Source organism: Petromyzon marinus, chromosome 56, assembly GCF_048934315.1.
Source record: "Petromyzon marinus isolate PM22_M1 ecotype Great Lakes invasive population chromosome 56, UKy_Petmar_22M1.pri1.0, whole genome shotgun sequence".
In the NCBI taxonomy this organism is placed as follows: domain Eukaryota; kingdom Metazoa; phylum Chordata; class Hyperoartia; order Petromyzontiformes; family Petromyzontidae; genus Petromyzon; species Petromyzon marinus.
Genome location: NC_133722.1, coordinates 3,503,072 through 3,529,083, shown reverse-complemented (window position 1 = coordinate 3,529,083; position 26,012 = coordinate 3,503,072). Strand labels below are relative to the sequence as shown.

Sequence of the window (26,012 nt, the reverse complement as noted above, 5' to 3'; positions counted from 1 at the left end):
ATTAACATCGTCGTCGTCAATGTCATCTTCATTAACATCGTCGTCAATGTCATCTTCATTAACATCGTCGTCAATCTCATCTTCATTAACATCGTCGTCGTCAAAGTCATCTTCATTAACATCGTCGTCGTCAATGTCATCTTCATTAACATCGTCATCAATGTCATCGTAATTAACATCGTCGTCAAAGTCATCTTCATTAACATCGTCGTCGTCAATGTCATCTTCATTAACATCGTCATCAATGTCATCGTAATTAACATCGTCGTCAATGTCATCTTCATTAACATCGTCGTCGTCAATGTCATCATCATTAACATCATCGTCGTCAATGTCATCTTCATTAACATTGTTGTCAATGTCATCTTCATTAACATCGTCGTCAATGTCATCTTCATTAACATCGTCGTCGTCAAAGTCATCTTCATTAACATCGTCGTCGTCAATGTCATCTTCATTAACATCGTCATCAATGTCATCGTAATTAACATCGTCGTCAATGTCATCTTCATTAACATCGTCGTCGTCAATATCATCTTCATTAACATCGTCGTCGTCAATGTCATCATCATTAACATCGTCGTCAATGTCATCTTCATTAACATTGTTGTCAATGTCATCTTCATTAACATCGTCGTCAATGTCATCTTCATTAACATCGTCGTCGTCAAAGTCATCTTCATTAACATCGTCGTCGTCAATGTCATCGTAATTAACATCGTCGTCGTCAATGTCATCGTAATTAACATCGTCGTCAATGTCATCTTCATTAACATCGTCGTCGTCAATATCATCTTCATTAACATCGTCGTCGTCAATGTCATCTTCATTAACATCGTCGTCAATGTCATCTTCATTAACATCGTCGTCAATCTCATCTTCATTAACATCGTCGTCATCAAAGTCATCTTCATTAACATCGTCGTCGTCAATGTCATCTTCATTAACATCGTCATCAATGTCATCTTCATTAACATCGTCGTCAATGTCGTCTTCATTAACATCGTCGTCATCAATGTCATCTTCATTAACATCGTCGTCAATGTCATCTTCATTAACATCGTCATCAATGTCGTCTTCATTAACATCGTCGTCAATGTCATCTTCATTAACATCGTCGTCATCAATGTCATCTTCATTAACATCGTCGTCAATGTCATCTTCATTAACATCGTCATCAATGTCATCTTCATTAACATCGTCGTCGTCAATGTCATCATCATTAACATCGTCGTCGTCAATGTCATCTTCATTAACGTCGTCGTCAATGTCATCTTCATTAACATCATCGTCGTCAATGTCATCTTCATTAACATCGTCGTCGTCAATGTCATCTTCATTAACATCGTCATCAATGTCATCTTCATTAACATCGTCGTCAATGTCGTCTTCATTAACATCGTCGTCATCAATGTCATCTTCATTAACATCGTCGTCAATGTCATCTTCATTAACATCGTCATCAATGTCGTCTTCATTAACATCGTCGTCGTCAATGTCATCTTCATTAACGTCGTCGTCAATGTCATCTTCATTAACATCGTCATCAATGTCGTCTTCATTAACATCGTCGTCGTCAATGTCATCTTCATTAACATCGTCATCGTCAATGTCATCTTCATTAACATCGTCATCGTCAATGTCATCTTCATTAACATCGTCGTCGTCAATGTCATCTTCATTAACATCGTCGTCAATCTCATCTTCATTAACATCGTCGTCGTCAAAGTCATCTTCATTAACATCGTCGTCGTCAATGTCATCTTCATTAACATTGTCGTCAATGTCATCTTCATTAACATCGTCGTCGTCAAAGTCATCTTCATTAACATCGTCGTCATCAATGTCATCGTAATTAACATCGTCGTCAATGTCATCTTCATTAACATCGTCGTCGTCAATGTCATCTTCATTAACATTGTCGTCGTCAATGTCATCTTCATTAACATCGTCGTCAATGTCATCTTCATTAACATTGTCGTCAATGTCATCTTCATTAACATCGTCGTCAATCTCATCTTCATTAACATCGTCGTCGTCAAAGTCATCTTCATTAACATCGTCGTCGTCAATGTCATCTTCATTAACATCGTCATCAATGTCATCGTAATTAACATCGTCGTCAATGTCATCTTCATTAACATCGTCGTCGTCAATGTCATCTTCATTAACATCGTCGTCGTCAATGTCATCTTCATTAACATCGTCATCGTCAATGTCATCTTCATTAACATCGTCATCAATGTCATCTTCATTAACATCGTCGTCAATGTCGTCTTCATTAACATCGTCGTCATCAATGTCATCTTCATTAACATCGTCGTCAATGTCATCTTCATTAACATCGTCATCAATGTCGTCTTCATTAACATCGTCGTCGTCAATGTCATCTTCATTAACGTCGTCGTCAATGTCATCTTCATTAACATCGTCATCAATGTCGTCTTCATTAACATCGTCGTCGTCAATGTCATCTTCATTAACATCGTCATCGTCAATGTCATCTTCATTAACATCGTCATCGTCAATGTCATCTTCATTAACATCGTCGTCGTCAATGTCATCTTCATTAACATCGTCGTCAATCTCATCTTCATTAACATCGTCGTCGTCAAAGTCATCTTCATTAACATCGTCGTCGTCAATGTCATCTTCATTAACATTGTCGTCAATGTCATCTTCATTAACATCGTCGTCAATCTCATCTTCATTAACATCGTCGTCGTCAAAGTCATCTTCATTAACATCGTCGTCATCAATGTCATCGTAATTAACATCGTCGTCAATGTCATCTTCATTAACATCGTCGTCGTCAATGTCATCTTCATTAACATCGTCGTCAATGTCATCTTCATTAACATTGTCGTCAATGTCATCTTCATTAACATCGTCGTCAATCTCATCTTCATTAACATCGTCGTCGTCAAAGTCATCTTCATTAACATCGTCGTCGTCAATGTCATCTTCATTAACATCGTCATCAATGTCATCGTAATTAACATCGTCGTCAATGTCATCTTCATTAACATCGTCGTCGTCAATGTCATCTTCATTAACATCGTCGTCGTCAATGTCATCTTCATTAACATTGTCGTCAATGTCATCTTCATTAACATCATCGTCAATCTCATCTTCATTAACATCGTCGTCGTCAAAGTCATCTTCATTAACATCGTCGTCGTCAATGTCATCTTCATTAACATCGTCATCAATGTCATCGTAATTAACATCGTCGTCAATGTCATCTTCATTAACATCGTCGTCGTCAATGTCATCTTCATTAACATCGTCGTCGTCAATGTCATCATCATTAACATCGTCGTCGTCAATGTCATCTTCATTAACATCGTCGTCAATCTCATCTTCATTAACATCGTCGTCGTCAAAGTCATCTTCATTAACATCGTCGTCGTCAATGTCATCTTCATTAACATCGTCATCAATGTCATCGTAATTAACATCGTCGTCAATGTCATCTTCATTAACATCGTCGTCGTCAATGTCATCTTCATTAACATCGTCGTCGTCAATGTCATCATCATTAACATCGTCGTCGTCAATGTCATCTTCATTAACATCGTCGTCAATGTCATCTTCATTAACATTGTTGTCAATGTCATCTTCATTAACATCGTCATCAATCTCATCTTCATTAACATCGTCGTCATCAATGTCATCTTCATTAACATCGTCGTCAATGTCATCTTCATTAACATCGTCGTCAATGTCATCTTCATTAACATCGTCGTCGTCAAAGTCATCTTCATTAACATCGTCGTCGTCAATGTCATCTTCATTAACATCGTCATCAATGTCATCGTAATTAACATCGTCGTCAATGTCATCTTCATTAACATCGTCGTCGTCAATGTCATCTTCATTAACATCGTCGTCGTCAATGTCATCATCATTAACATCGTCGTCAATGTCATCTTCATTAACATCGTCGTCAATGTCATCTTCATTAACATCGTCGTCAATCTCATCTTCATTAACATCGTCGTCGTCAAAGTCATCTTCATTAACATCGTCGTCGTCAATGTCATCTTCATTAACATCGTCGTCAATGTCATCTTCATTAACATTGTCGTCAATGTCATCTTCATTAACATCGTCGTCAATCTCATCTTCATTAACATCGTCGTCGTCAAAGTCATCTTCATTAACATCGTCGTCGTCAATGTCATCTTCATTAACATCGTCATCAATGTCATCGTAATTAACATCGTCGTCAATGTCATCTTCATTAACATCGTCGTCGTCAATGTCATCTTCATTAACATCGTCGTCGTCAATGTCATCATCATTAACATCGTCGTCGTCAATGTCATCTTCATTAACATCGTCGTCAATGTCATCTTCATTAACATCGTCGTCAATGTCATCTTCATTAACATCGTCGTCAATGTCATCTTCATTAACATCGTCGTCAATGTCATCTTCATTAACATCGTCAATGTCATCTTCATTAACATCGTCGTCGTCAATGTCATCTTCATTAACATCGTCGTCAATGTCATCTTCATTAACATCGTCAATGTCATCTTCATTAACATCGTCGTCGTCAATGTCATCTTCATTAACGTCGTCGTCAATGTCATCTTCATTAACATCGTCGTCGTCAATGTCATCTTCATTAACATCGTCGTCGTCAATGTCATCTTCATTAACATCGTCATCAATGTCATCTTCATTAACATCGTCGTCGTCAAAGTCATCTTCATTAACATCGTCGTCGTCAATGTCATCTTCATTAACATCGTCATCAATGTCATCGTAATTAACATCGTCGTCAATGTCATCTTCATTAACATCGTCGTCGTCAATGTCATCTTCATTAACATCGTCGTCGTCAATGTCATCATCATTAACATCGTCGTCGTCAAAGTCATCTTCATTAACATCGTCGTCAATGTCATCTTCATTAACATCGTCGTCAATCTCATCTTCATTAACATCGTCGTCATCAAAGTCATCTTCATTAACATCGTCGTCGTCAATGTCATCTTCATTAACATCGTCATCAATGTCATCTTCATTAACATCGTCGTCAATGTCATCTTCATTAACATCGTCGTCATCAATGTCATCTTCATTAACATCGTCGTCAATGTCATCTTCATTAACATCGTCATCAATGTCGTCTTCATTAACATCGTCGTCGTCAATGTCATCTTCATTAACGTCGTCGTCAATGTCATCTTCATTAACATCGTCGTCGTCAATGTCATCTTCATTAACATCGTCGTCGTCAATGTCATCTTCATTAACGTCGTCGTCAATGTCATCTTCATTAACATCGTCGTCGTCAATGTCATCTTCATTAACATCGTCATCGTCAATGTCATCTTCATTAACAATGTCGTCGTCAATGTCATCTTCATTAACATCGTCGTCAATGTCATCTTCATTAACATCGTCGTCAATGTCATCTACATTAACATCGTCGTCGTCAATGTCATCGTCATTAACATCGTCGTCGTCAATGTCATCTTCATTAACATCGTCGTCAATGTCATCTTCATTAACATCGTCGTCAATGTCATCTTCATTAACATCGTCATCGTCAATGTCGTCTTCATTAACATCGTCATCGTCAATGTCATCTTCATTAACATCGTCATCGTCAATGTCATCTTCATTAACATCGTCATCGTCAATGTCATCTTCATTAACATCGTCATCGTCAATGTCATCTTCATTAACATCGTCATCGTCAATGTCATCGTCATTAACATCGTCATCGTCAATGTCATCTTCATTAACATCGTCATCGTCAATGTCATCTTCATTAACATCGTCATCGTCAATGTCATCTTCATTAACATCGTCATCGTCAATGTCATCTTCATTAATATCGTCGTCATCAATGTCATCGTCATTAACATCGTCGTCAATGTCATCGTCATTAACATCGTCATCGTCAATGTCATCTTCATTAACATCGTCGTCGTCAATGTCATCGTCATTAACATCGTCGTCGTCAATGTCATCTTCATTAACATCGTCGTCAATGTCATCTTCATTAACATCGTCGTCAATGTCATCTTCATTAACATCGTCATCGTCAATGTCGTCTTCATTAACATCGTCATCGTCAATGTCATCTTCATTAACATCGTCATCGTCAATGTCATCTTCATTAACATCGTCATCGTCAATGTCATCTTCATTAACATCGTCATCGTCAATGTCATCTTCATTAACATCGTCATCGTCAATGTCATCGTCATTAACATCGTCATCGTCAATGTCATCTTCATTAACATCGTCATCGTCAATGTCATCTTCATTAACATCGTCATCGTCAATGTCATCTTCATTAACATCGTCATCGTCAATGTCATCTTCATTAACATCATCGTCGTCAATGTCATCATCATTAACATCGTCGTCGTCAATGTCATCTTCATTAACGTCGTCGTCAATGTCATCTTCATTAACATCATCGTCGTCAATGTCATCTTCATTAACATCGTCGTCGTCAATGTCATCTTCATTAACATCGTCATCAATGTCATCTTCATTAACATCGTCGTCAATGTCGTCTTCATTAACATCGTCGTCATCAATGTCATCTTCATTAACATCGTCGTCAATGTCATCTTCATTAACATCGTCATCAATGTCGTCTTCATTAACATCGTCGTCGTCAATGTCATCTTCATTAACGTCGTCGTCAATGTCATCTTCATTAACATCGTCATCAATGTCGTCTTCATTAACATCGTCGTCGTCAATGTCATCTTCATTAACATCGTCATCGTCAATGTCATCTTCATTAACATCGTCATCGTCAATGTCATCTTCATTAACATCGTCGTCGTCAAAGTCATCTTCATTAACATCGTCGTCGTCAATGTCATCTTCATTAACATCGTCATCGTCAATGTCATCTTCATTAACATCGTCATCGTCAATGTCATCGTCATTAACATCGTCATCGTCAATGTCATCTTCATTAACATCGTCATCGTCAATGTCATCTTCATTAACATCGTCATCGTCAATGTCATCTTCATTAACATCGTCATCGTCAATGTCATCTTCATTAACATCATCGTCGTCAATGTCATCATCATTAACATCGTCGTCGTCAATGTCATCTTCATTAACGTCGTCGTCAATGTCATCTTCATTAACATCATCGTCGTCAATGTCATCTTCATTAACATCGTCGTCGTCAATGTCATCTTCATTAACATCGTCATCAATGTCATCTTCATTAACATCGTCGTCAATGTCGTCTTCATTAACATCGTCGTCATCAATGTCATCTTCATTAACATCGTCGTCAATGTCATCTTCATTAACATCGTCATCAATGTCGTCTTCATTAACATCGTCGTCGTCAATGTCATCTTCATTAACGTCGTCGTCAATGTCATCTTCATTAACATCGTCATCAATGTCGTCTTCATTAACATCGTCGTCGTCAATGTCATCTTCATTAACATCGTCATCGTCAATGTCATCTTCATTAACATCGTCATCGTCAATGTCATCTTCATTAACATCGTCGTCGTCAAAGTCATCTTCATTAACATCGTCGTCGTCAATGTCATCTTCATTAACATTGTCGTCAATGTCATCTTCATTAACATCGTCGTCGTCAAAGTCATCTTCATTAACATCGTCGTCATCAATGTCATCGTAATTAACATCGTCGTCAATGTCATCTTCATTAACATCGTCGTCGTCAATGTCATCTTCATTAACATTGTCGTCGTCAATGTCATCTTCATTAACATCGTCGTCAATGTCATCTTCATTAACATTGTCGTCAATGTCATCTTCATTAACATCGTCGTCAATCTCATCTTCATTAACATCGTCGTCGTCAAAGTCATCTTCATTAACATCGTCGTCGTCAATGTCATCTTCATTAACATCGTCATCAATGTCATCGTAATTAACATCGTCGTCAATGTCATCTTCATTAACATCGTCGTCGTCAATGTCATCTTCATTAACATCGTCGTCGTCAATGTCATCTTCATTAACATCGTCATCGTCAATGTCATCTTCATTAACATCGTCATCAATGTCATCTTCATTAACATCGTCGTCAATGTCGTCTTCATTAACATCGTCGTCATCAATGTCATCTTCATTAACATCGTCGTCAATGTCATCTTCATTAACATCGTCATCAATGTCGTCTTCATTAACATCGTCGTCGTCAATGTCATCTTCATTAACGTCGTCGTCAATGTCATCTTCATTAACATCGTCATCAATGTCGTCTTCATTAACATCGTCGTCGTCAATGTCATCTTCATTAACATCGTCATCGTCAATGTCATCTTCATTAACATCGTCATCGTCAATGTCATCTTCATTAACATCGTCGTCGTCAATGTCATCTTCATTAACATCGTCGTCAATCTCATCTTCATTAACATCGTCGTCGTCAAAGTCATCTTCATTAACATCGTCGTCGTCAATGTCATCTTCATTAACATTGTCGTCAATGTCATCTTCATTAACATCGTCGTCAATCTCATCTTCATTAACATCGTCGTCGTCAAAGTCATCTTCATTAACATCGTCGTCATCAATGTCATCGTAATTAACATCGTCGTCAATGTCATCTTCATTAACATCGTCGTCGTCAATGTCATCTTCATTAACATCGTCGTCAATGTCATCTTCATTAACATTGTCGTCAATGTCATCTTCATTAACATCGTCGTCAATCTCATCTTCATTAACATCGTCGTCGTCAAAGTCATCTTCATTAACATCGTCGTCGTCAATGTCATCTTCATTAACATCGTCATCAATGTCATCGTAATTAACATCGTCGTCAATGTCATCTTCATTAACATCGTCGTCGTCAATGTCATCTTCATTAACATCGTCGTCGTCAATGTCATCTTCATTAACATTGTCGTCAATGTCATCTTCATTAACATCATCGTCAATCTCATCTTCATTAACATCGTCGTCGTCAAAGTCATCTTCATTAACATCGTCGTCGTCAATGTCATCTTCATTAACATCGTCATCAATGTCATCGTAATTAACATCGTCGTCAATGTCATCTTCATTAACATCGTCGTCGTCAATGTCATCTTCATTAACATCGTCGTCGTCAATGTCATCATCATTAACATCGTCGTCGTCAATGTCATCTTCATTAACATCGTCGTCAATCTCATCTTCATTAACATCGTCGTCGTCAAAGTCATCTTCATTAACATCGTCGTCGTCAATGTCATCTTCATTAACATCGTCATCAATGTCATCGTAATTAACATCGTCGTCAATGTCATCTTCATTAACATCGTCGTCAATGTCATCTTCATTAACATCGTCGTCGTCAATGTCATCATCATTAACATCGTCGTCGTCAATGTCATCTTCATTAACATCGTCGTCAATGTCATCTTCATTAACATTGTTGTCAATGTCATCTTCATTAACATCGTCATCAATCTCATCTTCATTAACATCGTCGTCATCAATGTCATCTTCATTAACATCGTCGTCAATGTCATCTTCATTAACATCGTCGTCAATGTCATCTTCATTAACATCGTCGTCGTCAAAGTCATCTTCATTAACATCGTCGTCGTCAATGTCATCTTCATTAACATCGTCATCAATGTCATCGTAATTAACATCGTCGTCAATGTCATCTTCATTAACATCGTCGTCGTCAATGTCATCTTCATTAACATCGTCGTCGTCAATGTCATCATCATTAACATCGTCGTCAATGTCATCTTCATTAACATCGTCGTCAATGTCATCTTCATTAACATCGTCGTCAATCTCATCTTCATTAACATCGTCGTCGTCAAAGTCATCTTCATTAACATCGTCGTCGTCAATGTCATCTTCATTAACATCGTCGTCAATGTCATCTTCATTAACATTGTCGTCAATGTCATCTTCATTAACATCGTCGTCAATCTCATCTTCATTAACATCGTCGTCGTCAAAGTCATCTTCATTAACATCGTCGTCGTCAATGTCATCTTCATTAACATCGTCATCAATGTCATCGTAATTAACATCGTCGTCAATGTCATCTTCATTAACATCGTCGTCGTCAATGTCATCTTCATTAACATCGTCGTCGTCAATGTCATCATCATTAACATCGTCGTCGTCAATGTCATCTTCATTAACATCGTCGTCAATGTCATCTTCATTAACATCGTCGTCAATGTCATCTTCATTAACATCGTCGTCAATGTCATCTTCATTAACATCGTCGTCAATGTCATCTTCATTAACATCGTCAATGTCATCTTCATTAACATCGTCGTCGTCAATGTCATCTTCATTAACATCGTCGTCAATGTCATCTTCATTAACATCGTCGTCAATGTCATCTTCATTAACATCGTCATCAATGTCGTCTTCATTAACATCGTCGTCGTCAATGTCATCTTCATTAACATCGTCATCGTCAATGTCATCTTCATTAACATCGTCATCGTCAATGTCATCTTCATTAACATCGTCGTCGTCAATGTCATCTTCATTAACATCGTCGTCAATCTCATCTTCATTAACATCGTCGTCGTCAAAGTCATCTTCATTAACATCGTCGTCGTCAATGTCATCTTCATTAACATTGTCGTCAATGTCATCTTCATTAACATCGTCGTCGTCAAAGTCATCTTCATTAACATTGTCGTCATCAATGTCATCGTAATTAACATCGTCGTCAATGTCATCTTCATTAACATCGTCGTCGTCAATGTCATCTTCATTAACATTGTCGTCGTCAATGTCATCTTCATTAACATCGTCGTCAATGTCATCTTCATTAACATTGTCGTCAATGTCATCTTCATTAACATCGTCGTCAATCTCATCTTCATTAACATCGTCGTCGTCAAAGTCATCTTCATTAACATCGTCGTCGTCAATGTCATCTTCATTAACATCGTCATCAATGTCATCGTAATTAACATCGTCGTCAATGTCATCTTCATTAACATCGTCGTCGTCAATGTCATCTTCATTAACATCGTCGTCGTCAATGTCATCTTCATTAACATCGTCATCGTCAATGTCATCTTCATTAACATCGTCATCAATGTCATCTTCATTAACATCGTCGTCAATGTCGTCTTCATTAACATCGTCGTCATCAATGTCATCTTCATTAACATCGTCGTCAATGTCATCTTCATTAACATCGTCATCAATGTCGTCTTCATTAACATCGTCGTCGTCAATGTCATCTTCATTAACGTCGTCGTCAATGTCATCTTCATTAACATCGTCATCAATGTCGTCTTCATTAACATCGTCGTCGTCAATGTCATCTTCATTAACATCGTCATCGTCAATGTCATCTTCATTAACATCGTCATCGTCAATGTCATCTTCATTAACATCGTCGTCGTCAATGTCATCTTCATTAACATCGTCGTCAATCTCATCTTCATTAACATCGTCGTCGTCAAAGTCATCTTCATTAACATCGTCGTCGTCAATGTCATCTTCATTAACATTGTCGTCAATGTCATCTTCATTAACATCGTCGTCAATCTCATCTTCATTAACATCGTCGTCGTCAAAGTCATCTTCATTAACATCGTCGTCATCAATGTCATCGTAATTAACATCGTCGTCAATGTCATCTTCATTAACATCGTCGTCGTCAATGTCATCTTCATTAACATCGTCGTCAATGTCATCTTCATTAACATTGTCGTCAATGTCATCTTCATTAACATCGTCGTCAATCTCATCTTCATTAACATCGTCGTCGTCAAAGTCATCTTCATTAACATCGTCGTCGTCAATGTCATCTTCATTAACATCGTCATCAATGTCATCGTAATTAACATCGTCGTCAATGTCATCTTCATTAACATCGTCGTCGTCAATGTCATCTTCATTAACATCGTCGTCGTCAATGTCATCTTCATTAACATTGTCGTCAATGTCATCTTCATTAACATCATCGTCAATCTCATCTTCATTAACATCGTCGTCGTCAAAGTCATCTTCATTAACATCGTCGTCGTCAATGTCATCTTCATTAACATCGTCATCAATGTCATCGTAATTAACATCGTCGTCAATGTCATCTTCATTAACATCGTCGTCGTCAATGTCATCTTCATTAACATCGTCGTCGTCAATGTCATCATCATTAACATCGTCGTCGTCAATGTCATCTTCATTAACATCGTCGTCAATCTCATCTTCATTAACATCGTCGTCGTCAAAGTCATCTTCATTAACATCGTCGTCGTCAATGTCATCTTCATTAACATCGTCATCAATGTCATCGTAATTAACATCGTCGTCAATGTCATCTTCATTAACATCGTCGTCGTCAATGTCATCTTCATTAACATCGTCGTCGTCAATGTCATCATCATTAACATCGTCGTCGTCAATGTCATCTTCATTAACATCGTCGTCAATGTCATCTTCATTAACATTGTTGTCAATGTCATCTTCATTAACATCGTCATCAATCTCATCTTCATTAACATCGTCGTCATCAATGTCATCTTCATTAACATCGTCGTCAATGTCATCTTCATTAACATCGTCGTCAATGTCATCTTCATTAACATCGTCGTCGTCAAAGTCATCTTCATTAACATCGTCGTCGTCAATGTCATCTTCATTAACATCGTCATCAATGTCATCGTAATTAACATCGTCGTCAATGTCATCTTCATTAACATCGTCGTCGTCAATGTCATCTTCATTAACATCGTCGTCGTCAATGTCATCATCATTAACATCGTCGTCAATGTCATCTTCATTAACATCGTCGTCAATGTCATCTTCATTAACATCGTCGTCAATCTCATCTTCATTAACATCGTCGTCGTCAAAGTCATCTTCATTAACATCGTCGTCGTCAATGTCATCTTCATTAACATCGTCGTCAATGTCATCTTCATTAACATTGTCGTCAATGTCATCTTCATTAACATCGTCGTCAATCTCATCTTCATTAACATCGTCGTCGTCAAAGTCATCTTCATTAACATCGTCGTCGTCAATGTCATCTTCATTAACATCGTCATCAATGTCATCGTAATTAACATCGTCGTCAATGTCATCTTCATTAACATCGTCGTCGTCAATGTCATCTTCATTAACATCGTCGTCGTCAATGTCATCATCATTAACATCGTCGTCGTCAATGTCATCTTCATTAACATCGTCGTCAATGTCATCTTCATTAACATCGTCGTCAATGTCATCTTCATTAACATCGTCGTCAATGTCATCTTCATTAACATCGTCGTCAATGTCATCTTCATTAACATCGTCAATGTCATCTTCATTAACATCGTCGTCGTCAATGTCATCTTCATTAACATCGTCGTCAATGTCATCTTCATTAACATCGTCAATGTCATCTTCATTAACATCGTCGTCGTCAATGTCATCTTCATTAACGTCGTCGTCAATGTCATCTTCATTAACATCGTCGTCGTCAATGTCATCTTCATTAACATCGTCGTCGTCAATGTCATCTTCATTAACATCGTCATCAATGTCATCTTCATTAACATCGTCGTCGTCAAAGTCATCTTCATTAACATCGTCGTCGTCAATGTCATCTTCATTAACATCGTCATCAATGTCACCGTAATTAACATCGTCGTCAATGTCATCTTCATTAACATCGTCGTCGTCAATGTCATCTTCATTAACATCGTCGTCGTCAATGTCATCTTCATTAACATCGTCGTCGTCAATGTCATCATCATTAACATCGTCGTCGTCAAAGTCATCTTCATTAACATCGTCGTCAATGTCATCTTCATTAACATCGTCGTCAATCTCATCTTCATTAACATCGTCGTCATCAAAGTCATCTTCATTAACATCGTCGTCGTCAATGTCATCTTCATTAACATCGTCATCAATGTCATCTTCATTAACATCGTCGTCAATGTCATCTTCATTAACATCGTCGTCATCAATGTCATCTTCATTAACATCGTCGTCAATGTCATCTTCATTAACATCGTCATCAATGTCGTCTTCATTAACATCGTCGTCGTCAATGTCATCTTCATTAACGTCGTCGTCAATGTCATCTTCATTAACATCGTCGTCGTCAATGTCATCTTCATTAACATCGTCGTCGTCAATGTCATCTTCATTAACGTCGTCGTCAATGTCATCTTCATTAACATCGTCGTCGTCAATGTCATCTTCATTAACATCGTCATCGTCAATGTCATCTTCATTAACAATGTCGTCGTCAATGTCATCTTCATTAACATCGTCGTCAATGTCATCTTCATTAACATCGTCGTCAATGTCATCTACATTAACATCGTCGTCGTCAATGTCATCGTCATTAACATCGTCGTCGTCAATGTCATCTTCATTAACATCGTCGTCAATGTCATCTTCATTAACATCGTCGTCAATGTCATCTTCATTAACATCGTCATCGTCAATGTCGTCTTCATTAACATCGTCATCGTCAATGTCATCTTCATTAACATCGTCATCGTCAATGTCATCTTCATTAACATCGTCATCGTCAATGTCATCTTCATTAACATCGTCATCGTCAATGTCATCTTCATTAACATCGTCATCGTCAATGTCATCGTCATTAACATCGTCATCGTCAATGTCATCTTCATTAACATCGTCATCGTCAATGTCATCTTCATTAACATCGTCATCGTCAATGTCATCTTCATTAACATCGTCATCGTCAATGTCATCTTCATTAATATCGTCGTCATCAATGTCATCGTCATTAACATCGTCGTCAATGTCATCGTCATTAACATCGTCATCGTCAATGTCATCTTCATTAACATCGTCGTCGTCAATGTCATCGTCATTAACATCGTCGTCGTCAATGTCATCTTCATTAACATCGTCGTCAATGTCATCTTCATTAACATCGTCGTCAATGTCATCTTCATTAACATCGTCATCGTCAATGTCGTCTTCATTAACATCGTCATCGTCAATGTCATCTTCATTAACATCGTCATCGTCAATGTCATCTTCATTAACATCGTCATCGTCAATGTCATCTTCATTAACATCGTCATCGTCAATGTCATCTTCATTAACATCGTCATCGTCAATGTCATCGTCATTAACATCGTCATCGTCAATGTCATCTTCATTAACATCGTCATCGTCAATGTCATCTTCATTAACATCGTCATCGTCAATGTCATCTTCATTAACATCGTCATCGTCAATGTCATCTTCATTAACATCATCGTCGTCAATGTCATCATCATTAACATCGTCGTCGTCAATGTCATCTTCATTAACGTCGTCGTCAATGTCATCTTCATTAACATCATCGTCGTCAATGTCATCTTCATTAACATCGTCGTCGTCAATGTCATCTTCATTAACATCGTCATCAATGTCATCTTCATTAACATCGTCGTCAATGTCGTCTTCATTAACATCGTCGTCATCAATGTCATCTTCATTAACATCGTCGTCAATGTCATCTTCATTAACATCGTCATCAATGTCGTCTTCATTAACATCGTCGTCGTCAATGTCATCTTCATTAACGTCGTCGTCAATGTCATCTTCATTAACATCGTCATCAATGTCGTCTTCATTAACATCGTCGTCGTCAATGTCATCTTCATTAACATCGTCATCGTCAATGTCATCTTCATTAACATCGTCATCGTCAATGTCATCTTCATTAACATCGTCGTCGTCAAAGTCATCTTCATTAACATCGTCGTCGTCAATGTCATCTTCATTAACATTGTCGTCAATGTCATCTTCATTAACATCGTCGTCGTCAAAGTCATCTTCATTAACATCGTCGTCATCAATGTCATCGTAATTAACATCGTCGTCAATGTCATCTTCATTAACATCGTCGTCGTCAATGTCATCTTCATTAACATTGTCGTCGTCAATGTCATCTTCATTAACATCGTCGTCAATGTCATCTTCATTAACATTGTCGTCAATGTCATCTTCATTAACATCGTCGTCAATCTCATCTTCATTAACATCGTCGTCGTCAAAGTCATCTTCATTAACATCGTCGTCGTCAATGTCATCTTCATTAACATCGTCATCAATGTCATCGTAATTAACATCGTCGTCAATGTCATCTTCATTAACATCGTCGTCGTCAATGTCATCTTCATTAACATCGTCGTCGTCAATGTCATCTTCATTAACATCGTCATCGTCAATGTCATCTTCATTAACATCGTCATCAATGTCATCTTCATTAACATCGTCGTCAATGTCGTCTTCATTAACATCGTCGTCATCAATGTCATCTTCATTAACATCGTCGTCAATGTCATCTTCATTAACATCGTCATCAATGTCGTCTTCATTAACATCGTCGTCGTCAATGTCATCTTCATTAACGTCGTCGTCAATGTCATCTTCATTAACATCGTCATCAATGTCGTCTTCATTAACATCGTCGTCGTCAATGTCATCTTCATTAACATCGTCATCGTCAATGTCATCTTCATTAACATCGTCATCGTCAATGTCATCTTCATTAACATCGTCGTCGTCAATGTCATCTTCATTAACATCGTCGTCAATCTCATCTTCATTAACATCGTCGTCGTCAAAGTCATCTTCATTAACATCGTCGTCGTCAATGTCATCTTCATTAACATTGTCGTCAATGTCATCTTCATTAACATCGTCGTCAATCTCATCTTCATTAACATCGTCGTCGTCAAAGTCATCTTCATTAACATCGTCGTCATCAATGTCATCGTAATTAACATCGTCGTCAATGTCATCTTCATTAACATCGTCGTCGTCAATGTCATCTTCATTAACATCGTCGTCAATGTCATCTTCATTAACATTGTCGTCAATGTCATCTTCATTAACATCGTCGTCAATCTCATCTTCATTAACATCGTCGTCGTCAAAGTCATCTTCATTAACATCGTCGTCGTCAATGTCATCTTCATTAACATCGTCATCAATGTCATCGTAATTAACATCGTCGTCAATGTCATCTTCATTAACATCGTCGTCGTCAATGTCATCTTCATTAACATCGTCGTCGTCAATGTCATCTTCATTAACATTGTCGTCAATGTCATCTTCATTAACATCATCGTCAATCTCATCTTCATTAACATCGTCGTCGTCAAAGTCATCTTCATTAACATCGTCGTCGTCAATGTCATCTTCATTAACATCGTCATCAATGTCATCGTAATTAACATCGTCGTCAATGTCATCTTCATTAACATCGTCGTCGTCAATGTCATCTTCATTAACATCGTCGTCGTCAATGTCATCATCATTAACATCGTCGTCGTCAATGTCATCTTCATTAACATCGTCGTCAATCTCATCTTCATTAACATCGTCGTCGTCAAAGTCATCTTCATTAACATCGTCGTCGTCAATGTCATCTTCATTAACATCGTCATCAATGTCATCGTAATTAACATCGTCGTCAATGTCATCTTCATTAACATCGTCGTCAATGTCATCTTCATTAACATCGTCGTCGTCAATGTCATCATCATTAACATCGTCGTCGTCAATGTCATCTTCATTAACATCGTCGTCAATGTCATCTTCATTAACATTGTTGTCAATGTCATCTTCATTAACATCGTCATCAATCTCATCTTCATTAACATCGTCGTCATCAATGTCATCTTCATTAACATCGTCGTCAATGTCATCTTCATTAACATCGTCGTCAATGTCATCTTCATTAACATCGTCGTCGTCAAAGTCATCTTCATTAACATCGTCGTCGTCAATGTCATCTTCATTAACATCGTCATCAATGTCATCGTAATTAACATCGTCGTCAATGTCATCTTCATTAACATCGTCGTCGTCAATGTCATCTTCATTAACATCGTCGTCGTCAATGTCATCATCATTAACATCGTCGTCAATGTCATCTTCATTAACATCGTCGTCAATGTCATCTTCATTAACATCGTCGTCAATCTCATCTTCATTAACATCGTCGTCGTCAAAGTCATCTTCATTAACATCGTCGTCGTCAATGTCATCTTCATTAACATCGTCGTCAATGTCATCTTCATTAACATTGTCGTCAATGTCATCTTCATTAACATCGTCGTCAATCTCATCTTCATTAACATCGTCGTCGTCAAAGTCATCTTCATTAACATCGTCGTCGTCAATGTCATCTTCATTAACATCGTCATCAATGTCATCGTAATTAACATCGTCGTCAATGTCATCTTCATTAACATCGTCGTCGTCAATGTCATCTTCATTAACATCGTCGTCGTCAATGTCATCATCATTAACATCGTCGTCGTCAATGTCATCTTCATTAACATCGTCGTCAATGTCATCTTCATTAACATCGTCGTCAATGTCATCTTCATTAACATCGTCGTCAATGTCATCTTCATTAACATCGTCGTCAATGTCATCTTCATTAACATCGTCAATGTCATCTTCATTAACATCGTCGTCAATGTCATCTTCATTAACATCGTCGTCAATGTCATCTTCATTAACATCGTCAATGTCATCTTCATTAACATCGTCGTCGTCAATGTCATCTTCATTAACGTCGTCGTCAATGTCATCTTCATTAACATCGTCGTCATCAATGTCATCTTCATTAACATCGTCGTCGTCAATGTCATCTTCATTAACATCGTCATCAATGTCATCTTCATTAACATCGTCGTCGTCAAAGTCATCTTCATTAACATCGTCGTCGTCAATGTCATCTTCATTAACATCGTCATCAATGTCATCGTAATTAACATCGTCGTCAATGTCATCTTCATTAACATCGTCGTCGTCAATGTCATCTTCATTAACATCGTCGTCGTCAATGTCATCATCATTAACATCGTCGTCGTCAAAGTCATCTTCATTAACATCGTCGTCAATGTCATCTTCATTAACATCGTCGTCAATCTCATCTTCATTAACATCGTCGTCATCAAAGTCATCTTCATTAACATCGTCGTCGTCAATGTCATCTTCATTAACATCGTCATCAATGTCATCTTCATTAACATCGTCGTCAATGTCATCTTCATTAACATCGTCGTCATCAATGTCATCTTCATTAACATCGTCGTCAATGTCATCTTCATTAACATCGTCATCAATGTCGTCTTCATTAACATCGTCGTCGTCAATGTCATCTTCATTAACGTCGTCGTCAATGTCATCTTCATTAACATCGTCGTCGTCAATGTCATCTTCATTAACGTCGTCGTCAATGTCATCTTCATTAACATCGTCGTCGTCAATGTCATCTTCATTAACATCGTCATCGTCAATGTCATCTTCATTAACAACGTCGTCGTCAATGTCATCTTCATTAACATCGTCGTCATGTCATCTTCATTAACAGCGTCGTCAATGTCATCTTCATTAACATCGTCGTCGTCAATGTCATCGTCATTAACATCGTCGTCGTCAATGTCATCTTCATTAACATCGTCGTCAATGTCATCTTCATTAACATCGTCGTCAATGTCATCTTCATTAACATCGTCATCGTCAATGTCATCTTCATTAACATCGTCATCGTCAATGTCATCGTCATTAACATCGTCATCGTCAATGTCATCTTCATTAACATCGTCATCGTCAATGTCATCTTCATTAACATCGTCATCGTCAATGTCATCTTCATTAACATCGTCATCGTCAATGTCATCTTCATTAACATCGTCGTCATCAATGTCATCGTCATTAACATCGTCGTCAATGTCATCGTCATTAACATCGTCATCGTCAATGTCATCTTCATTAACATCGTCATCGTCAATGTCGTCTTCATTAACATCGTCATCGTCAATGTCATCTTCATTAACATCGTCATCGTCAATGTCATCTTCATTAACATCGTCGTCATCATCAGTCAACAAGCACGAGAACTGCCGCCAGGCACGACCTCGTCGTCACCACCGTCATCCCCATGCGCATTAACGTGATCGGTCATCATCATCGTCGTCACATCATCCTCATTAACATCGTCATCTTCGTCGCCACTGTCATTAGCATCATCCTCACAAACGTTATCATCGTCATCATCGTCGTCGTGATCATCTTCATCAACAAGGTGTACTGCTTACCAGGCATACGCCATCGGCATCAACGTCATCTTCATCATCATCGCCATCATCTACTACGCATGTGATTACCGAGCATGATGTCATCATCATCATCATCGTTTACATCATCACCACCACTCCACTCAACACTCAGCTACAGCTCACCCCCCCCCCTCCGGCTCACCCCCTCCCACCCCCCACTCACCCCCCCCACCCCACCCCCACTCACCCCCCCACTCACCCCCCACCTCACCCCCCACTCACCCCCCACTCACCCCCCCACTCACCCCCCCCCACCCCACCCCCACCTCACCCCCCACTCACCCCCCCACCCCCCACTTACCCCCCACCCCACCCCACCCCACCCCACCCCCACTCACCCCCCACTCACCCCCCCCCACCCCCCACTCACCCCCCACTCACCCCCCCCACCCCCACTCACCCCCCACCTCACCCCCCACTCACCCCCCACCCCCCACTTACCCCCCACCCCCCACTCACCCCCCACTCACCCCCCACCCCCCACTCACCCCCCACCCCCCACTTACCCCCACCCCCCACTCACCCCCCACTCACCCCCCACCCCCCACTCAACCCCCCACCCCACCCCCCACTCACCCCCCCACTCACCCCCCACTCACCCCCCACTTACCCCCCACCCCCCACTCACCCCCCCACCCCACCCCCACTCACCCCCCCACTCACCCCCCACCTCACCCCCCACTCACCCCCCACTCACCCCCCCACTCACCCCCCCCACCCCACCCCCACCTCACCCCCCACTCACCCCCCCACCCCCCACTTACCCCCCACCCCACCCCACCCCACCCCCACTCACCCCCCACTCACCCCCCCCCCACCCCCCACTCACCCCCCACTCACCCCCCCCACCCCCACTCACCCCCCACCTCACCCCCCACCCCCCACTCACCCCCCCACCCCCCACTTACCCCCCACCCCCCACTCACCCCCCACTCACCCCCCACTCACCCCCACCCCCCACTCACCCCCCCACTCACCCCCCACTCACCCCCCACTTACCCCCCACCCCCACTCACCCCCCACCTCACCCCCCACTCACCCCCCACCCCCCACTCACCCCCCACCCCCCACTCACCCCCCACTCACCCCCCACCCCCCACTCACCCCCCCCACCCCACCCTCACTCACCCCCCCACTCACCCCCCACTCACCCCCCACTTACCCCCCACCCCCCACTCACCCCCCACTCACCCCCCCACCCCACCCCCACTCACCCCCCACCTCACCCCCCACCCCCCACTCACCCCCCACCCCCCACTCACCCCCCCACCCCCCACTTACCCCCCACCCCCCACTCACCCCCCACTCACCCCCCACCCCCCACTCACCCCCCACCCCCCACTTACCCCCACCCCCCACTCACCCCCCACTCACTCCCCACTCACCCCCCACTCACCCCCCCACCCCACCCCCCACTCACCCCCCCGCTCACCCCCCACTCACCCCCCACTCACCCCCCACCCCCACTCACCCCCCGCTCACCCCCCACTCACCCCCCACTCACCCCGCTGCAGCTGAACTTCGTGCGTCTGCAAGCTCGCCGCACGTGGTCCGAGTCTCGCGACCACTGCCGCCAGCAGGGGGCCGACCTGCTGAGCCTGCACGGCCGCTCGGAGGCCATCCTCCTGCACAAGATCTCCAGGTGGGCCCTGGGGGCCCACGCACGGGGGCCTGTCGTCCTTGATTGTTGTTGTTGTTTGTTGTTGTTGTTGATTGTTATTGTTGTCCTTGATTGTTGTTGTTGATTGTTGTTGTTGATTGTTGTTGTTGATTGTTGTTGATTGTTGTTGTTGATTGTTGTTGTTGATTGTTGTTGTTGATTTGCTGCGACAAGGCGTCAGCCGTTTGCAGATGCCAATTACTGGATCGGCCTCAACAGCCTGGACCCGGACAAGGGCTTCGTGTGGAGCGACGGCACGCCAGTGAGTGTGTGCACACGGCCCGCTCACACACACGCTCACCAATCGGCTCACCAATTCACCCTGCCGCCCGCTCAGCCGCTCACCCACGCACTCACCGCACTCACCACACTCACCACACTCACCGCACTCACCACACTCACCGCACTCACCACACTCACCGCACTCACCACTCTCACCGCACTCACCGCACTCACCACACTCACCGCTCTCACCGCACTCACCACACTCACCACACTCACCGCACTCACCGCACTCACCACACTCACCACACTCACCGCACTCACCACACTCACCACACTCACCGCACTCACCACACTCACCGCACTCACCACTCTCACCGCACTCACCGCACTCACCACACTCACCGCTCTCACCGCACTCACCACACTCACCACACTCACCGCACTCACCGCACTCACCACACTCACCACACTCACCGTACTCACCGCACTCACCACACTCACCGCTCTCACCACACTCACCGCACTCACCGCACTGCAGGTCACAACACTTCTCTCTCTCTCTCTCTGCTTCTCCCCCTCGCTCTGCTCCCCATTTAGAATTCCCCTCTCCTCCCGTCGTCGTCATCGTCATTGTCGTCATTGTGGTTATCGTCATTGTCGTCGTGGTCATCGTTGTCGTCGTCGTCATTGTCGTCGTCATTGTGGTTATCGTTGTCGTCATCATCGTCATTGTCGTCGTCATTGTGGTCATCGTTGTCGTCGTCGTCATTGTGGTTATCATCGTCGTCACTGTCGTCGTCATTGTGGTCATCGTCGTCATCATTGTCGTCATCGTCCTCGTCATTGTCGTCGTCATTGTCGTCGTCATTGTGGTCATCGTCGTCGTCATTGTCGTCATCGTCGTCGTTATTGTGGTCATCGTTGTCGTCGTCATCGTCACTGTCGTCGTCATTGTCGTCATTGTCGTTGTCATTGTCGTCGTCGTCATTGTGGTTATCGTTGTCGTCATCATCGTCATTGTCGTCGTCATTGTGGTCATCGTTGTCGTCGTCGTCATTGTGGTTATCATCGTCGTCACTGTCGTCGTCATTGTGGTCATCGTCGTCATCATTGTCGTCATCGTCCTCGTCATTGTCGTCGTCATTGTCGTCGTCATTGTGGTCATCGTCGTCGTCATTGTCGTCATCGTCGTCGTTATTGTGGTCATCGTTGTCGTCGTCATCGTCACTGTCGTCGTCATTGTCGTCATTGTCGTTGTCATTGTCGTCGTCGTCATTGTGGTCATCGTTGTCGTCATCATCATTGTCGTAGTCGTCATCATCGTCGTATTGTCGTCATTGTCATCATCGTCATTGTCATCATCATCATCATCGTCGTCATTGTCGTCATTGTTGTCGTCATTGTCATCATTGTCATCATCATCATCATCATCGTCATTGTCGTCATCGTCATTGTTTTCATCGTCGTCGTTCTCGTCATCATCATCGTCATTGTCGTCATCTTCATCAATCATCATCGTCCTCGTCGTCTGCATCTCCCAAAAACAAAATGCCCTCGCCCCAATTTGAACGGAGCAGCGCCGCCTTCTTTGACTCGTGTTGGTTGCCCCCCCCCCCCCCCCCCGCTTCCCCCGTGTGTTCGCCGGCCGCTCGGCGGGCCCCGGGTGCCCCCGTGGGGCCCTCGCGTGGCCCAGGTGTCCTTCAAGAACTGGGGGCGCGGGGAGCCCAACAACTACGGCAACACGGAGCACTGCGGCGAGGCGAATCGGGGCTGGGCCTCCGAGTGGAACGACATCGACTGCAACGGGTTCAGGAATTGGGTGTGCAAGGTGGCACGAGGTGAGCCTGGCTGGGGGGTTGGTGGGTGGGTGGTGGGGTTGGTGGGTGGGTGGTGGGGTTGGTGGGTGGGTGGTGTGTTGGTGGGTGGTGGGGGGTTGGGGGGGAGCCAGGATTGAGAAGCAGATGTGCGGAACGTGGAGCCCCCCCCCCTAATGGAACATCTTCGCCGGTTAAAAACAATCAGGCTGGCCCGTCTACCTTCCATCCTGGGTTTAACCAGGCTGGATTGTGTGAGGAGCTCACAAATCCTTGAAAGATCTGGACAAAATCCCATCGGTGAGCTCCTCCAGCAGGCAAGGCTGCGATGGCTGGGTCATGTAGCCCGCATGCCCAGCCACCGCATGCCGAAACAGCTTTTGTTTGGCCGGATTGAGGGGGCTGGACGGGCACAGGACGGGCTAGAGAAGAGATGGAGTGATGTGGTACTGGAGGACGTGGAGCTGAGTGGACTTGCCGATGACTGGTACCAGCGGTGTCAAGATCGGCCTCTGTGGAGGAGGCTCGTGAAGGACGCTACTGGGCAGTTGGAGGCAGTCGCCCTTCAACAGGGGTGGGCAAATTTTTTGACTCGCAGACCACAATGGGTTCTAAAATTTGCCAGAGGGGCCGGGCCAGGAACATATGGACGGAGTGTTTGTGTGAACTCATATAAATGACATGTAAAAATCATTACATGAAAGGATTTGGCCTTTAACAGGTAGCAAAGCATTTATTTGCAAAGAAATTTAACAAATTGCACGAACATGAACAATACAAAAAAAACATGTCGTAACTCCCGGTCAAAGTGCGCCATCTAATGGGGAAAGGGGGGCATTACAGGAGAAGGGGAAAGTTTAATTTAATAATAATATTTGGACAAGTTCGGCGGGCCGGATTAAAAAGCCCAACGGGCCGTATACGGCCCGGGGGCCGTACTTTGCCTATGTCTAAGCTACTTCTACAACGGAAGGCGGAGGAGTGACGCTCACAACAACGAGCGGAGCGCTTGGCAGCTAGAACACAGCAGGTTGGCGCAGTAGGGGGCACAGGTGGTGCATCGGCCAGTCATCTCGGTCAGTCAACCTGTGGCACCTGCTAGGTCTATCTCGTGATCTCCTGCCAGCGGGCGTTCGACACTTTACGTGGCCTCAAGGTGCACATGGCCTGGCACAAGCGCCGTGGTGACGTTACCGCCGCTTGGTGGCGAATGGCGGTTGTTGTGTTGTTGTGTGTGCATGGGGAGCGGTGATGCTGCTGTTAGCGCGCCGCGCTACGAACCCAGCGACCCGAGTTCGATTCCCGCTCACGGCCAACACCGGTAACGATTATCTGAACTGGTCCTTGGTCTCCCCTAGGTCCACTCAGCCTCTAATGAGTACCTGGTGATGGTGTGTAAAGACATCGCCACTTTCGGGAGACAAAGGCGGCCGGGCGTGGTGTTGGCCACCCACCCCCTTCGTGTGGCGTAGGTCCTCCTCGCTTAGCAGCACTTGCCCCGACAGTCTGTCAAGGCTATACGGTGGATCTTTGTCTTGTCTTTATTGTTGTTTCAGGCGTTGCGGTGAAGCCACCGCCAACAGAGGCGGCCCCAGGTGAGAGGGCTCCTCCTTTCGACCTCAACTTTCCACTGCTGATGGTTCACACACACACACACACAAAGAATCCCCTTAACAGACTGTTGGGGCAAGTTCTGTTGACGAGTAGCAGCAGCATCAGCACCTGTTAAGGCAGCACCACGGGCGATGCTGCTTTAAATGCAGCAGCAGCATCACCAGATGTCATGCATAGTAAAGGTCATTGTTGTTGTTGTTGGGGTTAGATCGCATGACCCTGACTGTGTCGTGAAACCCGCCACCACCCGACACAGCCCAATTAGTAAGGCTTGTCACGTACCGGCTGCGATGGCTTTTACGATGGATGATGTTGGTCGCGAAAGCCTAACTCCGCGCCAAACAGAAATCACACGATCGTGTGAAAACCGAATCTATTATAATGCATGATAGAGGCTTTTTTTGGGTTAGATCGCGTAAATGTATAAATGTGTCGTTTCAACTTGATTTGAAGCTTCCGTGACTGTAGGAATTACACTTTGGTTATTTCGGTAAAGTCACGTAGAAATTAAATAAATTAAATAATAGAGTACGACGTTTCGATTGCAACACAAGCGACCGTCATCAGGTAGAACTAAATTTGAGAGAGAGAGAGAGACAGAACACAGACACACGGAGACAC

General features: G+C 42.8%; 1 protein-coding gene across 1 annotated transcript in view; it reads left to right on the top strand.

Annotated features, from left to right (window-relative positions):
* Positions 1-26,012, top strand: part of LOC116954690 (macrophage mannose receptor 1-like) — a 90,069-nt gene that overhangs the window by 30,249 nt on the left and 33,808 nt on the right. The window contains exons 6-9 of the mRNA XM_076052418.1: positions 21,593-21,720; positions 21,913-22,000; positions 23,657-23,801; positions 25,334-25,372. Of these exons, the coding sequence (XP_075908533.1) occupies positions 21,593-21,720; positions 21,913-22,000; positions 23,657-23,801; positions 25,334-25,372 (400 nt within the window). The remainder of the gene's footprint in view (positions 1-21,592; positions 21,721-21,912; positions 22,001-23,656; positions 23,802-25,333; positions 25,373-26,012) is intronic.